The sequence below is a fragment of the Podarcis pityusensis genome (genome assembly GCF_964106645.2).
Source record: "Podarcis pityusensis genome assembly, chromosome: 13".
Lineage (NCBI taxonomy): Eukaryota > Metazoa > Chordata > Lepidosauria > Squamata > Lacertidae > Podarcis > Podarcis pityusensis.
The window spans coordinates 10,830,132-10,854,492 of record NC_138038.1 but is presented as its reverse complement, the minus strand read 5'-3'; the positions used below and the strand labels follow the sequence as shown (position 1 = coordinate 10,854,492).

General features: G+C 45.0%; 2 protein-coding genes across 3 annotated transcripts; both read right to left on the bottom strand.

Moving 5' to 3' along the window:
* Window positions 1–639: 639 nt before the first annotated feature.
* On the bottom strand, window positions 640–8,720 carry PSMC3IP (PSMC3 interacting protein). Its single transcript, XM_080977115.1, has 8 exons — window positions 8,586–8,720; window positions 6,424–6,539; window positions 5,429–5,518; window positions 5,089–5,200; window positions 4,753–4,898; window positions 4,111–4,164; window positions 1,265–1,324; window positions 640–1,083 (listed from the first exon to the last, which is right to left on the bottom strand). Exons 1-8 carry the CDS (start codon window positions 8,620–8,622, stop codon window positions 1,027–1,029), a joined length of 672 nt encoding a protein of 223 aa, XP_080833241.1. The 5' UTR covers window positions 8,623–8,720; the 3' UTR covers window positions 640–1,026.
* Window positions 8,721–10,520: 1,800 nt separating this feature from the next.
* On the bottom strand, window positions 10,521–24,360 carry RETREG3 (reticulophagy regulator family member 3). 2 transcript variants are annotated; one of them, XM_080976882.1, is made up of 9 exons: window positions 23,775–24,360; window positions 19,646–19,752; window positions 18,008–18,038; window positions 16,780–16,906; window positions 16,131–16,215; window positions 15,421–15,558; window positions 14,886–14,968; window positions 13,916–14,048; window positions 10,521–13,279 (listed from the first exon to the last, which is right to left on the bottom strand). In XM_080976882.1, exons 1-9 carry the CDS (start codon window positions 24,011–24,013, stop codon window positions 12,831–12,833), a joined length of 1,392 nt encoding a protein of 463 aa, XP_080833008.1. In that variant the 5' UTR covers window positions 24,014–24,360; the 3' UTR covers window positions 10,521–12,830. The 2 variants fall into 2 exon arrangements, with proteins under 2 accessions (XP_080833008.1, XP_080833009.1); XM_080976883.1 differs by having other exon boundaries at window positions 18,008–18,035.
* Window position 24,361: the final 1 nt, after the last annotated feature.

Genomic DNA, 24,361 nt, shown 5'->3' with positions numbered 1-24,361 from the left:
AAAGTTATTCCAGCATTTTTCTCTTCTCGTTGAGAGATGGAGTGAACATCTAGACCCCCAAGTGTTACTTGCACAAGTCAGGCTATCTTAGGCTAAAAACACACCAGCCTTTTAAGTCAGGGGATGGCAAGATCCGGCCCACGAAGACCGTTTTACTGGCCCCTGAGCCGCGCTGCCCGCTCGGTGAATCCCCCCCGCGCTGCGCTAAACTTGCGCAGCACGGGGACTCGCAAGCGGTGCCGGAAATCGCACCTGCACACACGCAGATACCAGAAATCGCTCCTGCACATGCCCAGATGCCCAAAATAGCTTCTGCCTAGGCGTGGTTTTCGGCGTCTGGGCATGCACAGAAGCGATTTCCAGCGCTGCAGACATGTGCAGATGCAATTTCTGGCGTCGTGCTGTGCCATCCCGGCCCACGGACAATCTCTGTTTTAAGCAAACAAAGAAATGCTGCTCTGCAAAAAATATTTCTATGGTTAAAATCTCAAAGGAACCTACCTGAGGTATCTCAACCACATATGTCTATGGCTAAGCCAGTTTTAAAATATATATTCAGCCACCCTTCCCAACGCATAAATAGTCTAGACGAAACACAAGTTCCCCGAAGCAGACAGAAGAAGCATTAAACGCAGAACGCAAAGGAGCTGGCTGGGTTTAATATGCACAACACACCATCTATACAGAATGCAGGCTGGTTACAAACAGAGAAAAATGATACAGCCTTTAGAGTTAATTCAAGTATTTTATTTTGTGTCCCGCACCCCACCCCCAGACAATTTTCTCAAGTGCTTATCAGCAGTCCTGTGTAGTGAGACTAACAGCTTTAAGAACAAAATGGCAATTAGCCTGACATGCCAGGGGAGAGGTGCCGGAACTAAGAAATAATAGTGCAGTAGGCAGGGTCTGCATATCTCCATTCAACGCAAACGTAGTTTCAAAAATATACAGCAATGTGGAATATGTAGGACTGAAACTTGAGTGCTAAGTAGGTGACAGTTTCATAAAACAGGGAAGCCCTTGGGTTCAGACGGTGGGTAAAGTAACATTGAAATCTTCATCTGTCTCAATGCCAACTTCCTCCTGCACAAAGGACAACACAGACTCCTTAAGATGCAGGGCAGGAAAACAGAAGCATCCTATATCCCACCTCTCTGCAGTAGTTGGACTATTGCATTATGGGAGCTCGCCGAGAACAGCCTGCTCAACCCACTGTTATGAGGCCATGTCATTCAGTGGCAGATGGGTTGGGTTTGTTACTCACAAAGAATTGCTTCTTGCTTTTGGGGTAGCCTTCCAAGATCGCGTCAAGTAGCTCTGTCGCCTGTTGAGAGAGTCAAAGCACACACTTGGCTACTTGGCCCTTCAACCAAGACAGAATTATACCACAGTGCTGGTAGACAGAAACAAGCCCTCTTGATGGTACAGACAAAAATGACCAAAAAAAAGGATGAGCCTAAATATTGCAGGGGTCATGGTTGAGTTTACAGGTTGTAGCTGGGAGGGACAATGGCAGCAAGCTATTCCGTATTTCTCAACCTCTTGAAGAACACGCTCCTCAGAGTACTTAGTAGTGCAGAATACAACAGTCTGGTATGATTAGAGATGGGAAGCATAGCTGTCAACCTTCCCTTTTTTTGCGGGAAATTCCCTTATTCCAGCACCATTCCCTGCTGCTTCCCGCTGCTATCCCAGATTGTTAGATATCCCGTAGACTGTCCCCGGGACAGGTGAGGCTGCTGATCCCTTATTTTCGAGGCTGCTGATCCCTTATTTTCAAATCTGAAAGTTGACAGCTATGATGGGAAGGCCTGGAAAAAAACTGGGGAAAATGGGGGGGGCAGTCCTGCCCCCCGGTTTTTTCTAGAAAAAATGAAAAAAAAAAGGGTGTGAAATATTCAAACTATATCGGACTGTTCCCCCAATTTTTCTGGGGTTTTTCTAGGCCTTCCCATCTCTAGGTATGATCCTGACTTACCATTCTGGAGACCAGATTCAGAAGTAATGCTGATCCAAACGATGGTTTTGCTCTTGGTAGTATAGAAAGAGCAGGGAAGGATCAAATCAGCTGTGATTTACTAAACGTGCATCAGCACACTTGCGGGATCATGCTAAACCATGGTTTAGCTTAGTATTATAATGCTGAGCCAATGGGAAATACAAAAGGTCCAAACCTCATATCCATCTTGAAACTTGAAATTCCTGGGCATTCTCTTTTAAAAAACCAGAACCTGTTGTTTTGTTCAGCAGACTACAGTGACTAAAGCTAGAATTAATATTTAGCTCAAAATACAAAAGAGAGCCAATTGGACTGTCTGGTACAGCGCTCAGCTACAAACCTCAAAAGAGTTACAGTGGTACCTTGGGTTACATACGCTTCAGGTTACAGACTCCGCTAACCCAGAAATGGTACCTCGGGTTAAGAACTTTGCTTCAGGATGAGAACAGAAATTGCACGGGGGCAGCGGGAGGCCCCATTAGCTAAAGTGGTGCTTCAGGTTAAGAGCAGTTTCAGGTTAAGAACGGACCTCCAGAACAAATTAAGTACTTAACCCGAGGTACCACTGTATAAGGAAACAAACTGAAGAAAAGAGATTTCATAAGCAAATAACTATTCACGTGTGTGGGCAAGATCCTCAGCAAGGAAGACATGGTGCAAAACGACATGCAAACCACAGCCCCTCATAGCTCCCACCACAGATTAGCAATTATTCAACAGAAAGCATAATCCCAGGAACATTAAACATAATGAGCTAGAATTTTCGAGAATGTTCAGCCTGCAATCCCATTGAACTCATCAGGACCAACAAACAGAATCAAACCGTCAAACTTACAAAGGAGAAACTGATGAAATCTTTCAATTAAGAGACATCTGTCATTACTTCTGGGGTTCCGATCTCTGGAAAGGGCATCTAGAAACTTCTCCCTCCTAACTTGCAACCCAATTAAACTGGGCAACAAAGTGGATCTGCATTTGAACATTGTAGGGCCTTGCTTTTTTTGTTTCTCTAGACTTGCGTAGCACCTATCACATGTGTATAGCATTTTCTATGCACATCTGGATGGATGAAGTTACAGAACCAAACAATTGTTGGCATCTATCTCTCAAGAGAGGGACAATGGAGTGCACCTATGGGGATGAAGTGAAACTTCTGCATCAGCGGCACCAAAGTAACCCGAGCTCATGGGCAGCCCAGATGACAAGATCCCCCTCTCGACCTTGCTGATGTGGTCCGAAAGAAAATAGAGGATCACATTCAGCAGCAGCTTGGCTGCAGGAGTTGCAGGAAGGAGGCGTACAAGGTGGCATCCAACCGTCTTAGAGACTCCACTCTGGATTTGTGTGGGGTTTGCTATTTAGCATTTTCTTCTCCTGGAGAAACCTTGCAAGGCAGCAGAGGTTTAGGATCAGAGCTTTCCTTCTCCTAGGTGGGCTACCTTTACAGGTGGATGAGCCCCATCTGCCCCTCACTTCTCTCTGCAGCACGTGCAGAAACCACCTTCTTGACCGTTGAACGCACTACAGTCATACCTCGGGTTACAGACGTTTCAGGTTGTGTGTTTTCGGGTTGCGCACCGCGCCGAACCCGGAAGTACCAGAATGGGTTACTTCCGGGTTTCAGTGCTCGCGCATGCACAAAACCACTAAATCGTGCTTTGCACGTGCGCAGAAGCACCGAATCACGACCCGTGCGTGCACAGACTGCAGGTTGCGAACGGGCCTCCCGCACAGATCACGTTCGCAACCCGAGCGTCCACTGTATTGGTTTTGTCCGCTCAATCCGCTGGAACCTGTCTTTTCATGCAGGGGAAGTCCCTAACTCACAGAGGGTTTGAGACCAATTGATCACTCTCGCCTGTTTTAGCTGGCCAGTGAAGCCATTCCTGGCATGTGGCCACTGTCGCACGCTGACATCTTCTAAGAGCCACAGGTAAGACCTGAGTAAAGGGTGGGAACCAAAGGTGGGCACACTACTCCAACATGACATGTACGGGGTGTTAGGGGAGGGGTAGTACCTCTGATCTAAACAATAGTATTTTTTAAATTGCTCTTGGTGCTGTGCGCACCACTTATTCTTTTCATCCTATATGAAAGACAAGTTGCCTTACCATTCTCTTCCGGCGACGCCATTCCCTGCAATACAACTTCTTTTCATTGTACACCTGCAACAAGCAAAAGGAAAACAATTCTTACACTCAGTCCCCAACAGAATGGCCAGTAACGCAGCCGGCTATGATGTGAGAACCAAAACCACAATTATAGTGTTGGACAGTGTGTGCACAAGCTTTCTGTGTGGGAAAGAATCCCAGAAATGGCAGGCAGCTGTGCTTTTACAGAGGGGACTGTTCACCTTGTGAGTAAGGACATCCATAGTACAAAAATTGCTTTGGTGAAATTCTAAACAAGCCCCACAGCTAAAAGGTTCCTGAGAACATGTGCTCACTGGTTGCCTTGATTTGATTAAATGCCAGACAACTCCAGACAAATCAACATTTATCCCCATTTGAATGCTCTAGGTACAGGATGAATGCTGGGACTGCCCAGATCCCAGGAAGAGTAATAAATAAATAAATGACAGTATGCATTTTGGAGTTCTCCCATCCTTTGGTGTTTGAGGCTAGCTGAAAATTCAGCAGCGCTAGGGGCCCTGCGTATGGCTGGCAGAGATTGGCAGGGCACCCAGAAAGAACTATACCTGTCTGGACCGTGCCAGTCTCCACTATTGGCCTCTCCCTTGGCGGCTCCATTACCTTTTCTTTCTCCTCAGGAGTCACATGATTGGCAGCAGATTTAATTCGCTCCAGTTTCTCTGTATAATTGGCACAATCTTTTTTTAACTCTTCAATCTCCTTAACCATCTCTGGGGTTGTCATAGAGCCCTTCAGTTCTTTCAGTTCTGGAATGGAATTGCTAGTTACAACATCTGAGATGGCATCGGTCAGTGGGAAGGACTCTAGGCATTCTGTGTACTATGGCTCAGATACAAACATTTCACAAAGGCTCCATACTGTTCAAGTGCTCAATCGCACATGCACTCACTCAGCAAAGGCTAGCACAGCAGACGGACTGAACCTGCCTGAACACACCTGACTCCATATGACGACAGTTCTGTTGGAGGGTCTGTACTTTGCAAGACAGTTCCGAAATCTCATTGTCCAGGCCTTTGAGCTCTGAGTCATTCACACTACCAAAGCGATCCTGCAGGACCAAAGACGTGAGGGTTATTAGCATAATAAGACCAATGGAACAGAGGATAAAATTGCTACCATGCCACAAACTCTACTTGCCTGTCCAGCAATTACATTTCACTCATGGAATTTGAGTTTCCTACACAGTTGTCATTGAAAACCTTTTTAATAGTTTGCTTCAGTTACTGGTGTGAGCAAATATTTACTTCCCATGGAACCTGAAAGGCATTTCCCTTACCTGATCTGGAAAATAAATTTTTTGCTTTCCGTACACTTTCTCTTTGATCTTCCCTTGTTGAGCCAACTGTTCTAGTGCCTTCACTACAGCCTAAAGAAACAAGAGAAGGAATGGACTGAGAAAAAAAATAATATTCACAAGATATCTGTGAAGTGGACAGACTGATCTTCTGTATGTGCATCTAAGTATATTTGTCAAGCAACAAAAACTGAAAATTAAAACTTTGAGGACTCTCCTTCCCACATGATACTTGCACATCGAAGGAGACTTACTAAACATGAATTCTAAAGTCCAGCATGATACAGTACTTGACAACTCACATCGCTATCTACTAGTAGCCAGGAAAAAATCAGTAAGCTGTGAAAGTGGGAAGAGCTGTAGAGCCCAATATCCTAGGAAGCACAGTGTGAGATTTTTTACAGCCAGCCGCCCATGCTGCAATGTCACTACACTGTATATAATATGATGAGAAACTGCTGCTGTAAGCAGACAAAGCTTAGCTGAATTTATAACTTGTATAGAGAAACAAGTATATATCTCTGTCAGTCAGTTACCACTCAATGTGCAGCATTGTGAAGTACAAAATATTTGTCAGATTTGCTTAAAATCAAGACAATATCAAACTAAGATTACCCGATACAGTGGTACCTCGGGTTAAGTACTTAATTCGTTCCTGAGGTCCGTACTTGACCTGAAACTGTTCTTAACCTGAAGCACCACTTTAGCTAATGGGGCCTCCCACTGCTGCTGCACCGCCGGAGGACAATTTCTGTTCTCATCCTGAAGCAAAGTTCTTAACCTGAAGCACTATTTCTGGGTTAGCGGAGTGTGTAACCTGAAGCGTATGTAACCTGAGGTACCACTGTATAATTGGGGGCCTTTGAAAGGTATACAGAGTGTATACCTTAGCTTTTGAAAGATGTTGTACATGTCTATTTTGCACTAATGGTGGATGATACAGCCCCCACACCTTCACCTCTAAGATCTTCTCTCACCGTCTTGCCCAGGCCATGCTCTCGTTGTAAGTTGCCAAAGGCATCCTGAGCACTGTGAGGCCGGTTCTGCTCCTGGAGGTAACGCAGCAGGATGGCAGCTGCACCTTCTCCAGCTCCTTTGGAAACAGAAAGCAGCAGTGTGAATCAACGTGCTCTACGTGGGGCTACCTTTGAAACTGCAATTAATCCAGAATGCGGCAGCTAGACTGGTGACTGGGAGTGGCCACCGGGACCACATAACACCGGTTCTGAGAGATCTGCATTGGCTCCCAGTACGTTTCTGAGCACGATTCACAGTGTTGGTGCTGACCTTTAAAGCCCTAAACGGCCTCGGTCCTGTATACCTGAAGGAGCGTCTCCACCCCCATTGTTCAGCCCGGACACTGAGATCCAGCGCCGAGGGCCTTCTGGCGGTTCCCTCACTGCAATAAGTGAGGTTACAGGGAACCAGGCAGAGGGCCTTCTCGGTAGTGGCGCCCGCCCTGTGGAACGCCCTCCCATCAGATGTCAAAGAGATAAACAACTACCTGACATTCAGAAGGCATATTGAGGCAGCCCTGTTCAGGGAAGTTCTTAATATTTAACGCTGTACTGTTTTTAACACTTGATTGGGAGCCGCCCAGAGTGGCTGGGGAAACTCAGCCAGATGGGCGGGGTATAAATAATAAATTATTATTATTATTAAAGAAAGAGGAGCATGGGGATGGGGAGAGAAAGCAAAATTTAAGGCAATTCCATCAAGAGTGCAGGCCCTTCTATTGCTGATGACGGCAACTTGGGAAGAACTGTAGTGGGGAAAAATAGGAGGGATCCTCAGTATGGGCTATGTTCATATAGGAAGAAAAAGTGGCGGTTAACAAACATGTATTGATGCATTCTCCCCCCTCCCCCGGTTTTAATGTGTCAATGTGAGTTTTTCTGTTTCTTTGTTGGCAATTTGCTTTGGGTTGCCCCCAACTAATAATAAGCACACAGAGAGAGGACTGAGGGCTTCCATTCTTGGTTCAGCCCATCCCAAGGGCCTGCTCCAACATCACATGAACAGACCCAGATCCTGCGATGATCAGTATACCTGAAGGAGCATCTCCACCCCCATCGTTCTGCCCGGACGCTGAGGTCCAGCGCCGAGGGCCTTCTGGCGGTTCCCTCATTGCGAGAAGCAAAGCTACAGGGAACCAGGCAGAGGGCCTTCTTGGCGGTGGCACCCGCCCTGTGGAATGCCCTCCCATCGGATGTCAAAGAGATAAACAACTACCTGACATTCAGAAGACATCTTAAGGCAGCCCTGTTCAGGGAAGTTTTTAATGTGTGACATCTTAGTGTATTTTTGGTCTTTGTGGAAGCCGCCCAGAGTGGCTGGGGTACAAATAATAAATTATTATTTTTTATTTTTATGATCACCATCCGAGGCCCTTCTCTGTGCAACCCCCTTCCTTGAGAGATAAGGAGAGTGGCAAAATGAGAACGGGGCCTTTTCAGCGGCAGCTTCCCTTTTGCGGGACACTCTCTCTGGGTAGGCTTGCCGGACGTCGTCATCGTACATCTTTAGGCGCCGGGTGAAAATGTCCCTGTTTATTCGTTTACTGAATTTATATACCGCCCTATACTCGGAGGTCTCACAACCTGCTCCTCATAACCAGGCCTTTGGCTGATTAAAGGAGGGTTTGCTTTTGTTCCTTTGTTACATATTTCGATTTCCTTTGTTGTTGTTCTATTTATTTACTTATCATTATTATTAGTTGGTAAGGCGCCCTGCGGCCCTCAGATGAAGAACGGTATACAAATGCAATGAATAATAATAATAATAATAATAACAACAACAACGATATAATAATAATAATAGCGATAGTAATCGCCACGCAACCTCTGCGGCCTTCCAGAAAACGGGAGAATTGGCGCCTGAAGGAAGGCAAGAAGCAGGTAACAGGTCTCCGGACACACCGCCAGAAGAGGCCCGGATCCGGACTCCGCGGGCGAGGGAGGCCTGCGGCGAGAGGCCCGGCCGTTGCCTAGCAACGCCAAGGACCGGAGGGAGGAGGGAAGGCCCGAGCCGCGGCCTAGAGGCGGCGACGCGCACGCACGCTCGCTCGCGCTCATTCTCTCCCCACCCCCTCCGCCTTCCCCTCGATCCCCCACGTTCTCCCCACCCCGCACTGCCTTACCTGCAGCTCCCTCCCGGGTTTTCCCTGCTCCGCTCATCCTGGCCACGGCGGAGACCCCCCTACCGGAAAAACCCGGAAGCGGAAGCTTGCCGCTAAGAGGGCGGGAAGGCGGGCCCAGTGGAAACCATAGAGCTATACCTGTGGGTGGATAGGCCCTGCCCGGCTTCCGGGAGCGCGTTCGGGCGAGGAGAGGGAGGGCGCCCTGGAAACCACGGAGCTATAATTGTAGAGGGATAAGCCCTGTCTTTAGACAGCATCTTAAAAAGTAGAGACATCCCCTTGCCAACAAAGGTCCGTATAGTAAAAACTATGGTTTTCCCAGTAGTGATGTATGGAAGTGAAAGCTGGACCATAAACAAGGCTGATCGCCGTAGAATTGATGCTTTTGAATTATGGTGCTGGAGGAGACTCTTGAGAGTCCCATGGACTGCAAGAAGATCAAACCTATCCATTCTGAAGGAAATCAGCCCTGAGTGCTCACTGGAAGGACAGATCCTGAAGCTGAGGCTCCAATACTTTGGCCACCTCATGAGAAGAGAAGACTCCCTGGAAAAGACCCTGATGTTGGGAAAGATGGAGGGCACAAGGAGAAGGAGACGACAGAGGATGAGATGGTTGGAGGGTGTTCTCGAGGCTACCAGCATGAGTTTGACCAAACTGCGGGAGGCAGTGGAAGACAGGGGTGCCTGGCGTGCTCTGGTCCAGGGGGTCACGAAGAGTCGGACACGACTAAACGACTAAACAACAACAAAGCACTGTCTGGCTTCCGGGCTCGCGGGGAGTAAACAAGGAGAAATGCAGTTTTTGCGGGGTAGATGCAGCTGGTGGCTTCGGCAAGGAATCGGTAAACCCGCCTGTTCGCAAAAGGGCAGCCACGGAGACAAGAAAGTTCAGGCTCTTCAGGGAGTTGATGCTACAATTTCAAAAGGAGTTTAGAATGATTTACAAGGCTGGGCTGCACTGATTCCTGTTGTCTTTAATAAATTCTGGCAGCATTGGGATCATTATTCTAATTTGCACGAAAGTAACCATTTGATCGATGGCAAGGCGAGGAGAAAGGAATTTGAAGGGTTGTTTTTATTTTTATTTTAATAAACCTTTATTAACCAGTACACTTTGCGGTACTCAGAATGAAAGTGCGGCCAAGACCTATTCCAAAACCTGCCACCTTACTTGTCGCAGATGGCACTTTGTTAAACCTTTCCCTGACCTGTAAGATTGGGCCCTGATTAATGCATATAAACCCCCCTGAATCTGTTTTATTTACTTTGATGTTGTCATACCGTTCTATTGATTCATCGTCTGCACTTTTGTTATAATGAATATCGTTTTTAATATTGTTCATAGTGTAAGTACTGCTTGGAGATTTCAAAAAAATGAAGTTTTTTAGAAAGGTTTTTAAAATAAATAAATATACCTGTTTTGTGTGGGTTGGCAGAACCAAACAAAACCTATGCAGGACACTTTAAAAGTACTATGATCATGTAGGAAGGGGGTGGTCTTGCTGTTCTTTTTTGTGCTGGATATTATGCACCTGTGCAAATTTTCATCATACTTACCTGGCATCACTCCAAACTGAGGCTTGAGTGAAGCCAATCCAACCGTCTTTAGTCCTGGCAAGGTCAGTGGCTCAATAATACTTATTGCTTGATCTGAACCAGGAAAGCCTGCCATTAGCACTCAGTGTAGGCCTAGATAGGGGCAGGGACGCATGCAATGTCCCTGGGCTCCTCTCTGGCCTTTGCACTTGTAGCTTCAAGGTCCGCTAAGGGTTTCTAAGCATTTTGAAAGCCAGGTTCTCAATCACAGGAAGCTTTGCACATCTAAAAATGAGTTCATTAGGGACATTAGAGATAGGGCTTGCATGTGTACCCATGTCCCATTGAAGTATCTCTGTATTATAAGTGTAGCACTGAAGAAACCAAGAAACCGGGCTTGTCTCAAATTCTTTATTTTGCACCAGTTAGGGCAGAAAGAAACACTCAATAAAAACAAAAAAAAAGTATCATCCCACTACTGATACAGTGGGTAAGGTATGGTTGTTTTATTGCACTAAAATCTTGTTCTAATCCACATAACACAAAACCTAATGAAATAACGTCAGTTTCCCACCTCAAAAGTTATCAGCATCTTATTTTAAAAACTTCTGCAAGATGACAAATTACTCTATAAACTTCCACAATATTGGCTGATTTGTAAACACTAAAAAAGGCAGTTAAACACCATGATATTGCCACACAAATGCTACCAAAACCAAGCTGTTTCAAATATACAAAGCACCACCCTCTTGAGTCTTTTCTGCAAGAATGTGCTATTTAGGCATATAGCATCTACATCACATTACTGCTTGGCCAAGAAAACAATAGGCAGCGTATCACAGAGGTCTTCAGGTGCGAAGTTGGAAAAAATATGTAAACGCCTAACTACAGAGCCTGAAATGGGATGCAAGTTGAGCTGGAACTATGGGAACCTAGAAGGCTAATTGGATATGCAGGTATTCAAGATGGTTCAGTTCAGCAGATTCACAAGTTGTGAAAGTAGACTGGAAACCTTTTAAATAAAACTAAAAGTAAAAGCACAGCATTTATTCAAGTCTCTCTTCAGTCCACAGAGGGTTATCAGAATGGCTTTGCACCAAGAATAATTATTTCTAAGGTACACTCTTCCAATCTTTTTGTATACAAACCCAAAAAGTCTGGATGTAGTGTTCTATAAGGGAAGATATGGATCACCAACTTACTAGCTGCAGCACATAGCTCCACACAGTATGTTCTGTGAAGGTTCTTTGCAGGTCTGAGACGCTGGTTAAAATCATACCAGCATAGTTAACAACTTGTGCCGGTTTTACTGAAACAAGGAGAAACAGGTATCAGGGGTCCTGTGAAAATCCACACCAAAACATTAGCAACATCCAGATGCCATTTGTAAATGGTTTATTCTTGAGGAACACAGCACCATCTTCACAGCAATGCACAGAGTGCAACCAAGATATGGGAATTTGTTACCCCAAATCAGTCATCGAGCCAATCTAAATTTGGTCTTCAAATACCTTTAGCCAAAACAATGCTGCCGCCATACTGATTGCAGAGATCCACAGAAATGATGATATAGTCTCATTTTGTATTAACAGAGGTTTTTTCTAATGAAATATTCTGAAGCCGTGATTCCCACTTTTATGCTCTACTTGCAAAACTGCACATACTGTGGGTGAGCAGGCCCTAGGAATCTGGCTTTGCTACTCGTTTTCATCTGTGATCCTCGGCTAAAAAAATTCTGTAGTAGCTATATTGTTTTCTTCAAAAAGAGGGGGCCATCTGAGAGCATAAAACATCCATGAATTCTGAAACAGGTGTCAAATGACAAGTGCATGGACACGTCAGACTGACAGACCCTTTGCCACTACAGACTGCAGACTGTTTAGTGAGGAAGCATGTTCATGGTTCCCGCATAGGTGCTGGCTTTGGTGACAGACAGAGGGTAACTAGGAGCCAAATCTTTTGTTGCTTCTGCCCAAACCTTTATGGTGCAGGGTGGAGGGCATTTTTAGTGCTGGGAACTTCTCTGAAATAGTTAATAGTAAAGTGTGTGTGTGACTGTGTGACTGTTTGCATGAGTGTCCAACCCACCAAAATATTATTGCCATTATCATGTGCGAGAAGAGCCAGAATAGAGCTCCAGAAGTTCAAAACATAAGGATTTGGGGTCATTACGTGCAAATGCTTACTGGGGATAGATAGAGGCTGCTTCCTATACCTTGCAGATGTCAGGGTCCCATACACAAACATAACAGAGGTACACTCAGTTAGATCTGAAGATTTCCTTCTTACAATCAGTAGCTGGGTACAAGTCACTTCCATCACTCAAGAGATTTTAGAACTTGTTCTTTATCTGGCTTTTGAATAAAAGCCAATTCCTGTTGCCTGACTCCTGTTGCATTAAACACAAGCTGAGATCTGTCTTCCAAGGCCCGATTTGGAACGTGAACCACGGCAGCGGGACATTTTGGCTTTGAACAAAGAGTGCAACACACAGCAAGCTAGAAAGGTGAAGGGCATGGCAGGTTCAGCAACAAATATCTTCCGGTTCTGCACCAGAAGGGTTTTGTTCTAAAATTCACACTGTCTTCCAAATTTGCCCAATCAGGCTATACATCAAAGAATGGGGTATTATCCTACTCCTGCACAAGGCTCTCCATCTGTGCTTCATGAGACAGAAGAGCCACAGCAGGGAAGGGAAGACAACTGTTTATTGGCCGCGGGAACTGGATGGATCCATCTGATTCAGCTCTGACTGATCCAGCAGTTCGAAGTCATCTCCTTCAGCATCCGTATCAAGCTCCGAGCTGGAGGTCCGGAGGAAGGCCCTGGCACTTTGCTGCCGTCTGTTGCCAGGCACGGAGCCAGACTGGGAGGCTCCTGACAAGGCCAGCTGGATCATTCCCCTGGTTACAAAGCCAGCCAAGTCATCTGTGAGGTTGTGCATTAATGGCAGGTTACCTAGGATATCCGAGGTCACTTCCTCCCGGTCATGAGAAAGTCGCAGCTCTTCCTGGCCTTGTACACGGCAGGCAAGGCTTGGTATACCTAGGCTGGTATCATCTTCATCGTCTATGCCTGTCACCTCAGGGTTTATGGAAGGGAAATCTGGAAGATCTCGGGCAAAGGATTCCTCAGGGTCGCTGTGGCCATCAAAGTCTATTGAGAGAGAATTAGTTTGGCGAAAAGTCATTACTCGATGTCTTTGCCTACCACTAAGTAGTCTAACTTCCTATTGGAAAACAGGCAATAATTTCTTTAAAACTATATTGTCTTCCCACAGGGATCTATAATGTTGGGGGGGGGGAAATAAAAAATTATAGAGTTATGAAACCTATTCCCAAATACTTGACTGAGCTGCCTCTTCTGCATGAGAGAGAAAATTTACAAAGCTTCTGTACTGCAGCAGACCTCAGAATTGAATCTGAGGTACCAAGAACTAACTATCTGGGTTCTGGCATTCTTAATTTGCAAATGGGTCTTAAAACAATCCGACAGGCAGAAGAAGCCTTTCTAACTCTTAACACCAGAAAGTTCCCATTTCAAAGAATAAAATTCCAGATTCTGTCACTCCGTGGACCAGTGTACTCAACGTCTGCCTGCACCAATCTTTGTCTGCTTCATTCAATGTAAACTACAAGCTTTTTAGAGCAGGACCAAGGCAAACCTTCACTTTATCCAGGTTCTGATATCTTGCTTTTTTTATCCCAACAACCAACAGCTGCAACAGTACGATTAATATGTTATTTGGTAGCAACTATGTTCTTTAATAACTTCGATAATAGCTGTCCTCACCTTCAGATCCCTCTGTCAGGGGGGTTTGACCTCGTGAGAGATTAAATGTCCCATTCTCAGTATAGGATACTTCTGCATCAGAGTGCTCCGAATCAGAGATAGCCAGCTCTTTGGCAACTATTGCATCATCCAACTTGAAAAGAAGCAAGTGATAAAAAAAAGATCTAAGCGAGGTAATTTGGGGTTACTGGAGAGCACACATACCTCCACAATGCCATTCAACACCACATGGACCCAGAGACATTCCTCTCAGCAATGGAAATGAGGAACTTGAAAGCCAGGCACTGCCCTCCAGTTCTTCATTTCCATTCTGGAGGTCTTTACTTCATTTTACAGCCATCCAGTGTTGCCCAAAAATTGTTTTATGAAATTAAAAATGCCTAAATCTGCTTCTGAAAGTATGAGATGTAGATGTTATGAGAGAAATCCAATGGCACTATAAAAAAATTCAACTTCATATTCAAGTTAAGAAGAATAGAGCCAGCAGGAGATGCTATATCTCAGAAATCAGGCAAGTTTGACCATGAGTAAAAACTCATAGGCCTCCTTGTTGCTTACCCTCCCCCACCCCAATCTTAGCAGCACCCTATCTTAGCAGCGGGTGGCGCTGTGGTCTAAACCACAGAGCCTAGGCCTTGCCAATCAAAAGGTCGGTGGTTCAGATCCTGGCGACGGGGTGAGCTCCTGTTGTTCAGTCCCAGCTCCTGCCCACCTAGCAGTTTGAAAGCATGTCAAAGTACAAGTAGATAAATAGGTACCGTTCCAGCGGGAAGGTAAATGGCGTTTCCGTACGCTGCTCTGGTTCGCCAGAAGCGGCTTAGTCATGCTGGCCACATGACCCGGAAGCTGTACGCCGGCTCCCTTGGCCAATAAAACGAGATGAGCACCACAACCCCAGAGTCGTCCGCGACTGGACCTAATGGTCAGGGGTACCTTTACCTTTATTTAACAAGTTCCATGCCCTATTTACCGTGGGACAGAAAGCAGCAAGTTCTTCTTCACTGTCGCTCCCATCAGCACTAGCAGCATGATGGCTCAGCATCTGGTGTCGCACTGCAGAGAAATCAGAGCACGGAAGAGCAGTTATAATTGGGAAGGAAACAACTCTGCATGCCCATAAAGAAGCCAAGCAGAAGAAACAGGCGTGATCCAGAGAGAAGACTTTGGGATTGCAAACCAGAGGCTGCAGAGGGCAAGGAGGGGCACCCCAAGAGCTGAAATGCTAACTGACCACTGTGCCCTAATTAGGACTGCAACAATTCCGGCCCCATGTTAGAAACAGTTCGGACATTCAATTGCTCATCAATTGTGGGAAATGCTCATTCCCTTCCTCCCCCCCCAACCCCCCCCCCCAAACTGTGGTCAGGGATGCGAGGAACATTCTTAGGTAACTACTGATTCATTCAGTGTTTTCATCCGATCTTCTCAGGTTCCTCACATCACCAACAAGAAGAGGTCGCAGACAAGAAGTGGGTGAGTTGGTACCAGCCCTGCACAAGACTTACATTGCCTCTCCTTATGTTTGGACGTCATGTAGCCATGAACACTGAAGTCCAGCCGCTGCAGAGCTGGCTCCAATTTGGTGTACAGGCGGTGACCCAGCCGGTGGTAGACAGCAAGTGGCCACAGAAGGATGGAAACCACTGCAGGAGAAGGATAACAACAGGAGGACTCAAAGAAGGAACTTTTGGAAACTCAAGGCAGTAGAAACATAAGATGATTGGAACCCACTGAACTTGAAGCATGGGAAGCCCCAACAAAAAGTTATAATTTGGCAAAATATGTGGACTTTATGATATGAATTTGGAATATTTAATGTGATTTGATTGGATTGTTAAAATGGAAGACTTAATAACAATTATTATTAAAAAAAAAGGAAACCAGTGAAGGAAGAGGATGATTAGAGGGTTGGTGCTCAATAAACACCCTCAGATGGCATTTTGGGATACAATATAATAGAACAGAGATATCATGTATTATATCATACATAAAGATCTTATCTAAACGTATAGATATGTTTGTGGTTTTATTGTTTGCTTTGTACTTTCTTCTTTTTTTGTAAACCACTTAATGGACTGTTTAAACATTTTGTACACACAAGTTTGCAATGCAACCGACTTGGAACAGCTCAGAATAACCTTGTTTGCAAATGCTCTGTACTTTCAAGTGAAGGGCACACTGTTGCCCAATCCCCGCCCAGCACACAGATACTCACTTGTTAGATAGGCAAGACAGACACCTGGAATGTACTGGCCCAACACAGCCAAAAATGTGAGGACACCGCAAGCCAGAAGGCAGAACTGGAAAACAAAACCCAAAGTTAGTCTCTACTGAATTTAAAAAAGTGAGCAAAGTGGCTCCTACAGCTCAAGATCATACAGAGACACTGCCTGCTGCCAGCAAGCTCACTGCTTGGGAACAGAGACCAAAACAGAGGAATTCTGCTTGAGAAGCCTTGCATAAGCATTAGGAGAGAGGGAGGGAGGAACATCATGAGCCACAGCTGCCTTTGGACCAAGCCCTGGAGTGATTTTGACAGAATCAGGGCAACATTTCTACTTTGGAATGTAGGTGGAAGCAAGACCAGTCTGATGAAAGCTCCATCTAATAGGATGGCTGCAGTATTTTCCATTTTGGCATCCCATTCCTCTTCCCCTTTGTACCTGCCTCTCAACCCTCCAGTTTCCTTCTTTCCCAGTAATGAAGGCACACCTGTACAGAGCACTTTGCGTACAGTTACAGACGGATTATACCTCTACATAAATAAAAGAGTAATTCAAACTGCTGCTATTCTTTGTTCTTTGCTCCCCCTTCTCCTCCAACCCATTCCCTGATGGCTAATACCAATGAGAACTGCTTTTCACCTTGCCAGGATTTTGCCTTTTGAAGCCCAACAGGTTCCTCATGAAGCTGTCTGCTGTGACCCATCCTTCTGCCAAATAGTGACATAGTTCAGGCACACTCAGCAGTCGGGGGTGGACATAGCCCCAGCTGGAGGGACAACAAAAAAGGACATCTTACCTTGCTGATAGAATATCAAGAAAACCTACTAGAGTTTTAAAATAGCCCTCTTCTCATTCCACCTCATCAAAGCTGCTCAGGGTTCACGTTTCGCACGCAAGAAACGGACCCTGCATTTGAACTTGAAACCCACACTTGCTTAATCTGAGCCCTTTCTAAAGCAGCAGCACTCCCAAACACATAACCCACGGAAGTGAATGAAATTTTCTCAATTCATTTCAATGGGATATGTGCAGAAGAATTTAACACTGGAGGAAACCTTCTAAAGGGCAGACAAGCCACTCACATGTATTCACAATTAGGCTGTTTAAAGGGTGTTAATAAGTACTTAAATCTCCATGTCCTCGGCTGTGCACTCACAGAGATTAAGGAGCAGTGAAGGGGTTGGATTTCCCCAGCTTTTCAACCCATTTTAACAGGAAAACTGGGGATTCTAAGAACCCAGTGTATGCAGAGTTCAAGGTCTCAGATTTATGTAGCTTGCAGCCTAAGCCTAATACAGTGGTACCTTAGTTTACACATAATCCGTTCTGGAGGTCCGTTTGTAAACCAAAACAGGTTGTAACCCAAGGCATGCTTTCGCCAATGAGGCCTCCAAAATTTTTTTGTTCGGTTTAAAAAAAAAAAAAAAAAGGGTTGTAATCCAGAAAAAGGTTGCAAACCGGGACACGCACTTCCGGGTTTGACGTGTTTGTAATCCAAAACGTATGCAAACCAGGACGTATGCAAACCAAGGTAGCACTGTAATGGTTTACAGCACAATACTCTACATGGCAACTCAGAATGATGTCCTATTCACTGCAATAGGACACAGAATTGCAACCTTACTCTGGAACCTAGCAGTAGACTTTCTCCCAAGCAAGCATAGGATCGCAGCCTTAGTTATAAACTATGAGAAGAGGTAGGTAAGCGACAATATTTAGGAGCAAGGGATCTTTCCTTTCATCCAGCCATGGAAGGGCATTCATTTGCCAATAAGGTTTAAATTAACAAAAAGCATTACAGCTAAGCCACACAAGCACATGTAACATGAGACATGCTACAAAGAAAAGGATATTCAATTTTTCATACCTTTCATTGTCTAATTCATCAGGTCTTGCTACTAAAACATTAAAGACAGATGAGGATTAGTTGTGAGGGAAATGCCTGGGAAAACTCTTTGCTGCATAATTAAAATACACAGATGACTTGAGAATAATGCATAATTGTTTCCCACTGACAGCCTGCAACCGAAAACATCCTGAGCTTAGTATTTTATCCTGTGCCCCCACTTTTATAAACTCAACTTTTTTATTTATTATGTTTGTAATTTTGTACAGATGCAATTGTACAATTGTAGAAATGGTTCTGTTGCCTTTAGTTTACAAATGCAAACATTTTGTATTTTATTGCACACTGCTATTTTGTTGTTGTTTGTGAGGCAGTTTATAAATCTGCAAATATATTTAAAATGTATTTTAAAAATTAAAACACTGCTCAAGATAGCTTCTTGTAATGCTCTTATTATTATAGCAGCCTGGGGGTGGGGCTAGCAGTCAATGATCTGGTTAGCATGTAATGCTAAACCTCACCATAGCTTAGTGCAAATGTGTGGGTTGCCAGAGAAGATATTACGGTCACTTTGCTTTTCAGTCATTCATGTACCGTAATCTGAAATCAAGCTCATGGTCTGACACAAAAGTAACTCAAGTTTACCCTTGTTTTACAGCTCATGGTTTATCTTATGGAGACAGACCACAAGCTTGGGTTTGGCTGACAAACTAAGCCAAACTATGGCTTGGCTCATAGCAGCAGGACTGGAGGAACAAGAAACCACCATCTCCTCTCCCAAGGACCTGCGGCCTTGCACTAAACCATGATTTTGCTTAGCATTATGTGCAACCTGAACTAATACTCTTTTAGTTCTTATCTAAGATGATAGTTCTCAAAATGCAAGCAGGCTTTCAATTGGGAACAAGTTTTTTTTAAATCAAATATTACCTCAGCTCCAGCATGTTAGAGAGAAAAACCATCAGGTTTCAGTGTTCAATGAAGCCTTTAAAACTACTGCTTTAATTTATTCTTCCATCCTTCATGAATACAGCTTTCTATATCATAAACTACTACTATAGTCAACAAATAATTTTTTTTACCATGGTTACCTCCCCAAGAAATTATACTATGGTTTTTTGAATTGACTTGACCGCTTTCAGACTAAAATATAATTTAAGATATACACCAAGATGTTAGTTCAATGCTCAATTTAATGATGAACTAAAGCCTGGACTGTATGTCACTATAACCAATAAGAAAAAATATCCCTTTGGAATATGTTTTAACATTGATAAACAAAGGCTTTTTCTGGAGCTAGAGAACAAAAGCAGATCTTTGGAACATCTGAGATCTGGGTAAGTGAACTTGGAAAGCAAAGCTCCTACACATGAACAAGTAGTGAAAATGCAGCAAACTGAAATACAAATCCCAATTTTCCAAACCGCCAGTTTCATTATGGTGGAATTGCTCTTCTCCCTCCCACCATCTGAGCAGCCAGGGAGCCTTTTCAACACTATCAACTCCTAAACATTCATTTCAACTAGGAAGGCGCCCAGTTTACAAGATCTTTGTCAATGACTGTTTTGATTAATGAGACCTGCAATTTCTTGAGTTCAGAAATGGGGGTGGGGGAAGAGACCACAGCTGAATTCAAGGGTCAAGTGGGGAAAAACATACCTCTTATTTCAGGCCATATTTTATTCTTCCACTGATCTAAACACACTATTAGTATCAGGGTGAAAGCAACCAAGAATAGCAGATGAAGAGACGTCAGAGCAAAAAACCTGAGGGAAAATAAAGCTAGTCAGTACACAATTTTCCTCTAGAAATGTTACCTTAAAAGCAAGAGCTGATGTTACGCCATGGAGCAGGAGAATCCCAAGATAAATAATCATTGCCTTATGATTGGCAGGAAGAGGTTAGAAAACAACAGGAAAGGAATGGAAGGTATCACAACAGCTTTTTGGAGTATATTTCCATTAGGGTTAAATAATGTGAGAGAGACGATTTTGTGTGTGTGACCTCTATGACATCCACCAAATATCACCCTGTTTCTGATCAATGATCTGAAAACTGATCATTTTAGCTATTCACTCTGCCAATCAAGAAGGAAACTGACATTTATGGCAGCTGCAGCTTATTTATTATCATTATATTGAAATCTTAAGCATATGAGTTGCTACGGACAGGAACCAGTTTACAATGGCTTGTACCTTCTGGCAGAACAATGTTTAAAGAGACAAAGATCAAGGGGAGAAAAATTGTTCGGCATCAAGTGTCAGGAGTTTGCAGAAAAGCGGGAGAAAGCTTAAAACTGCCTATGGACTACAGAAAGATGGCTGTGTGTGTATATATATTCTCATGTTATTCTTATTTATCTCTTAAGAGTCATTATAAACAAATGAGTATCAACATATCCGGCATTTAGAAAGTATTCAAGTCAGTGGTCACTTTCCACTCAATTATAACCAGAAGCAAAATCTGCAGTGCTAGTAAGCTGTGAATAAGAGTTACACAGCTTTCTATAGTCAAAATTATTTTTACCATAAATGTAAACATGTAAATAACTTTGTATCCATGAATACAAAGAATGATTGATTACACTTTTTTCAAACTGAAACACTCAGCAGCCAACACAAGATCCTTGCCATTATGTTTCAACATAAATTACTATGGATTTTACAGTCTTAATATCTCTGGTAAGCTAAGGCTGAGCCTTGTTGAATGGCTGCAGTCTGTTAAATGTAGCAAGAGAGATACTCAGCGAATGCCAAGAAGCCTGTTAAGTCAGTGAGAGGCAGAACCACTCAGCAGTGACACACAAAATGACATGTGAGCTCAGAGGTTCTGTTTTTTTTCCAGAAGATTTGAAGACTTGCTTGTTCCCTCACTGAATAAGAGCAGTGTGCTTGCTCTGCAACGATTAGTCAAATATAATCAGTATTGTTGGGAAGGAGCTGCATCCACCAGAATCAGAGACAGATGGCTATTTTCAATCATTTAATGAGAAGCAGCCCTTGGGAGAAAGTCACAAGCCATCTGTAGCACTAATGATATAAATGATCAGTCTGAGGCATGTAATAAGGGGCTCTTCAATGAGACCCAATTACACACCAGTACTTAGCAAGAAGATACACAGAAGACCTCAGGCTCCTATCAAGAACAATGCCAATCTTTCTTTGGTGTCCTACCTATGGAATTAACACACTTCAGATCTGTTTTCCAGAATACAAATTACCGTATTTTTCGCTCTACAAGACGCACCTAGTTTTTGGAGGAGGAAAACAAGAAAAAAATATTCTGAATCTCAGAAGCCAGAACAGCAAGAGGGATCGCTGCGCAGTGAAAGCAGCAATCCCTCTTGCTGTTCTGGCTTCTGTGATAGCTGCGCAGCCTGCATTCGCTCCATAAGACGCACACACGTTTCCCCTTACTATTTAGGAGGGGGAAAGTGAGTCTTATAGAGCAAAAAATACGGTACTTGGCTGATAAATACAGTACAACCAAAGGAAATGTGTGTGCATTTAAAGCAATCTTGCTGCGGTGAAGGTCATACTGAATGGGGAAGCTTCCCAGGGCTTCACCCAATAACAACAGGTTATCAATAATAGATTATCAAGCATCAGGGGATTTCCCTTTGAGAACAGGGTAGACCAGGGTTCCCCAGCCACTTGTGCAGTGTGTAACTGCCTGCATTCATCCTCTGTTTTTATTAATTGCAACTGAACTTTTTATTTCCAGAAGTAGGTGAGCAGGTACATGCTTACGCTCACATGAAGGCAGTTCAGGGGACTACACATTTCCTATTGTTTCCTTAAAAGCACTGCTGCAGCCATAGCAGCTTGGTGCTCTGAGAAGCAGTCTATCACAATGAGACACCATTACTCTCTAGAACAGGGAATCAGAAGTCTGTAATCTGGCTTTCCAGAACCACTTTCTGGAAGCATAGGCAGTGACCACATAAGAGGCAGATTTTGGCTGGTCAAGGACAAAGCTTTGCTCTGCTGGGTTGAGAATCAGTCTAAGAAATTGAAAGGGGTTCTATAAAGGGTGCCTGAACCTCAGGGAGGGGATCATAGCTTTGCCCATCGATGCTGAGCGAAGCACTAGGAAAGCTAAGATCCTAACTTTCCCATCCAGTATCCAAACAGCTCCATCAAGTCTCCAGGTGTTCCCATGGCAAGTGCAGGATTGGCCAGCACACCCATCACTAGCCCTCATGATTCATAACAGAGAGCAACTGAACTCTGTCAATTCAGCATGCTCCAACCTGCCTAACAAACCCACATTATAAAACAGATCTAGGCAATGACTTCTGCCGGCAACCTTTTCCCTTGGGTCTAAGTCTCTAAGAGTACACATGAACTTTCTGGCTCGGAAAAAACTAAAGCAAAAATAATATCAGTTCAAATCTCACTTCTGGACACAAAGAAGGCTCTATTCCCATAAATACTTTTATCCCATATACTGTCTTGATGTCAAAACACTAGATGCAAGCTAGTTAGCAAACAGAATTGTCTTCACAATGGAGGGTGGAGAGAGGAGCTCTTCCTCAGGTCATTACTTTTTGCTTTTTTTATTCAAAACTGACAACAGGCATGCAAACAGGAGGGATTAGCAGGGGCAGTAGCATATGGGCCCCAACAACAGGTCACTTGCTAGAGCATGAGACTCTTGATCTCAGGATCTTGGATTCGAGTCCCACATTGGGCAAAAGATTCCTCCATTGCATGGGAACACCACTGCAGGGGGCTGGACTGGTCCCTTTCAATCCTACAATTCTGTGACTTCTACAAATTCTTCAAGAAGCTGCCAACCCCTGGATTGGCGGTAAGAAGGGTGATGGAGTGGTAGTGGCAGCTCACTGAGGCCAGCCCGAGGTTGGTGGCGCAGTGCCCCATTCCCCAAATGGACCAGCCTCCAGCAAGTCCCTTTCTTCCTAGCCTCTAGGCCAGGCTCCCTGACAAGAGCTCAGCAAAGCTGCCACATAAGCCATCCTTTTAATCACAATACCACCATGCTTCATAAAAACATAATGGATATTCCTCTTCAGAGACTCATTTCGTTGGGAGAGTTTAAGCCACCTGTTGTAAGACCTGGTAGTCCCTTGTAGTCTGGGGGGAAAGGTATAGTATAAATAAGCATATAATTGTAATTATAATAAATAACAACCAGGGATAGCTCTGTTGGTAGAGTATGAGCCCCCTAATCTCAGGGCCGTGGGTTTGAGCCCCACCTCGGGCAAAGTATTCCTGCATTGCAGGGGGTTGGAATAGATGACCCCTGGGATCCCTTCCAACTTTGTGAAAGGAGGCTAAAAGAGTACTTCAAGTCTGCTTCCACACCACTCAATAATAACTTATTACTTCAGGTAGTGCTAATAAACAAACAACAACAACCTGGGACAGCTCAGTCTGAAAAGCAGGAGCCTCTTGATGATGATGATAATAATAATAATGATTTATTTATACCTTGCCATCTGGCTGGGTTAATGCCAGGGTCGTGGGTTCCAGCACCATTTTTTTTGGGGGGGGGGAATTCATGCATTGTAGGGGGGTGGGACTAGATGACCCTCAGAACCCAAGCCTGCAATTCTATGACTTTACCCGACACCCCCCCCGCCAAAACCAAAGCAACCCCCTGAAAAGGATATTCCCTCATGATATGTTACTTCAGGTAGTGCTCAGAAGCACCGCAGGAGAAGGAAAAGCTTCACCCCACGTCCAGCCCGTTTCCCGCCCGCGTCCCCTCGCCTCCTCCATCCCTCCGAGAGGCCCCTTTTCCTGACCCCCCTCGCCCCTCGCACCCGAAGGCGGCGTGAGCTCCGGCCCAGCCCAGCGCGCTCCTCGCCGGCCTCTCCCAGACGAGCGTGGCCTGCAGGGCGCTCAGCGCCGGCTCGTAAGGCCCCAAGCGGCCCTTCAGGTAGGCGCTCAGCGCGCGCACCCGCCGCTCCCGCTCCGACGCCGCCGGGGCCTGGGCGCCGCCGCCGCCGCTGAGGGAACCTTCGCCGCTCCGCCCGCCGCCGCCGCCTCCTCCGGCCTCCATCCTTCCTCTCTGCCCAGCGTCACCGGGAGACCCGCGGATAGCGGAGGAGGATCATCGTTCTCCGTCACCAACGGACACCGCAGAGGCAAGCGGCACTACCGCCGCCGCCGCCTCTCACACACTCGCATGGCCGCCCCCATAGCGGCGACAACATAGGGCGGCGCCATCTTGCCGTACGGAGAGCGCGCTTCCTGCCGTTTCGGCGCACGCGCGTTGCCAAGGGAAGACAAATATATATATATTTCTATACCGGATTCATAGGGTGTGAGGAGGAGGTGAAGGCGGGAAGAGGCGTAGCGGGGCTGCAAACGGCATTTATTTTCCTTTTTATTTATTTTTTAAGAAGGG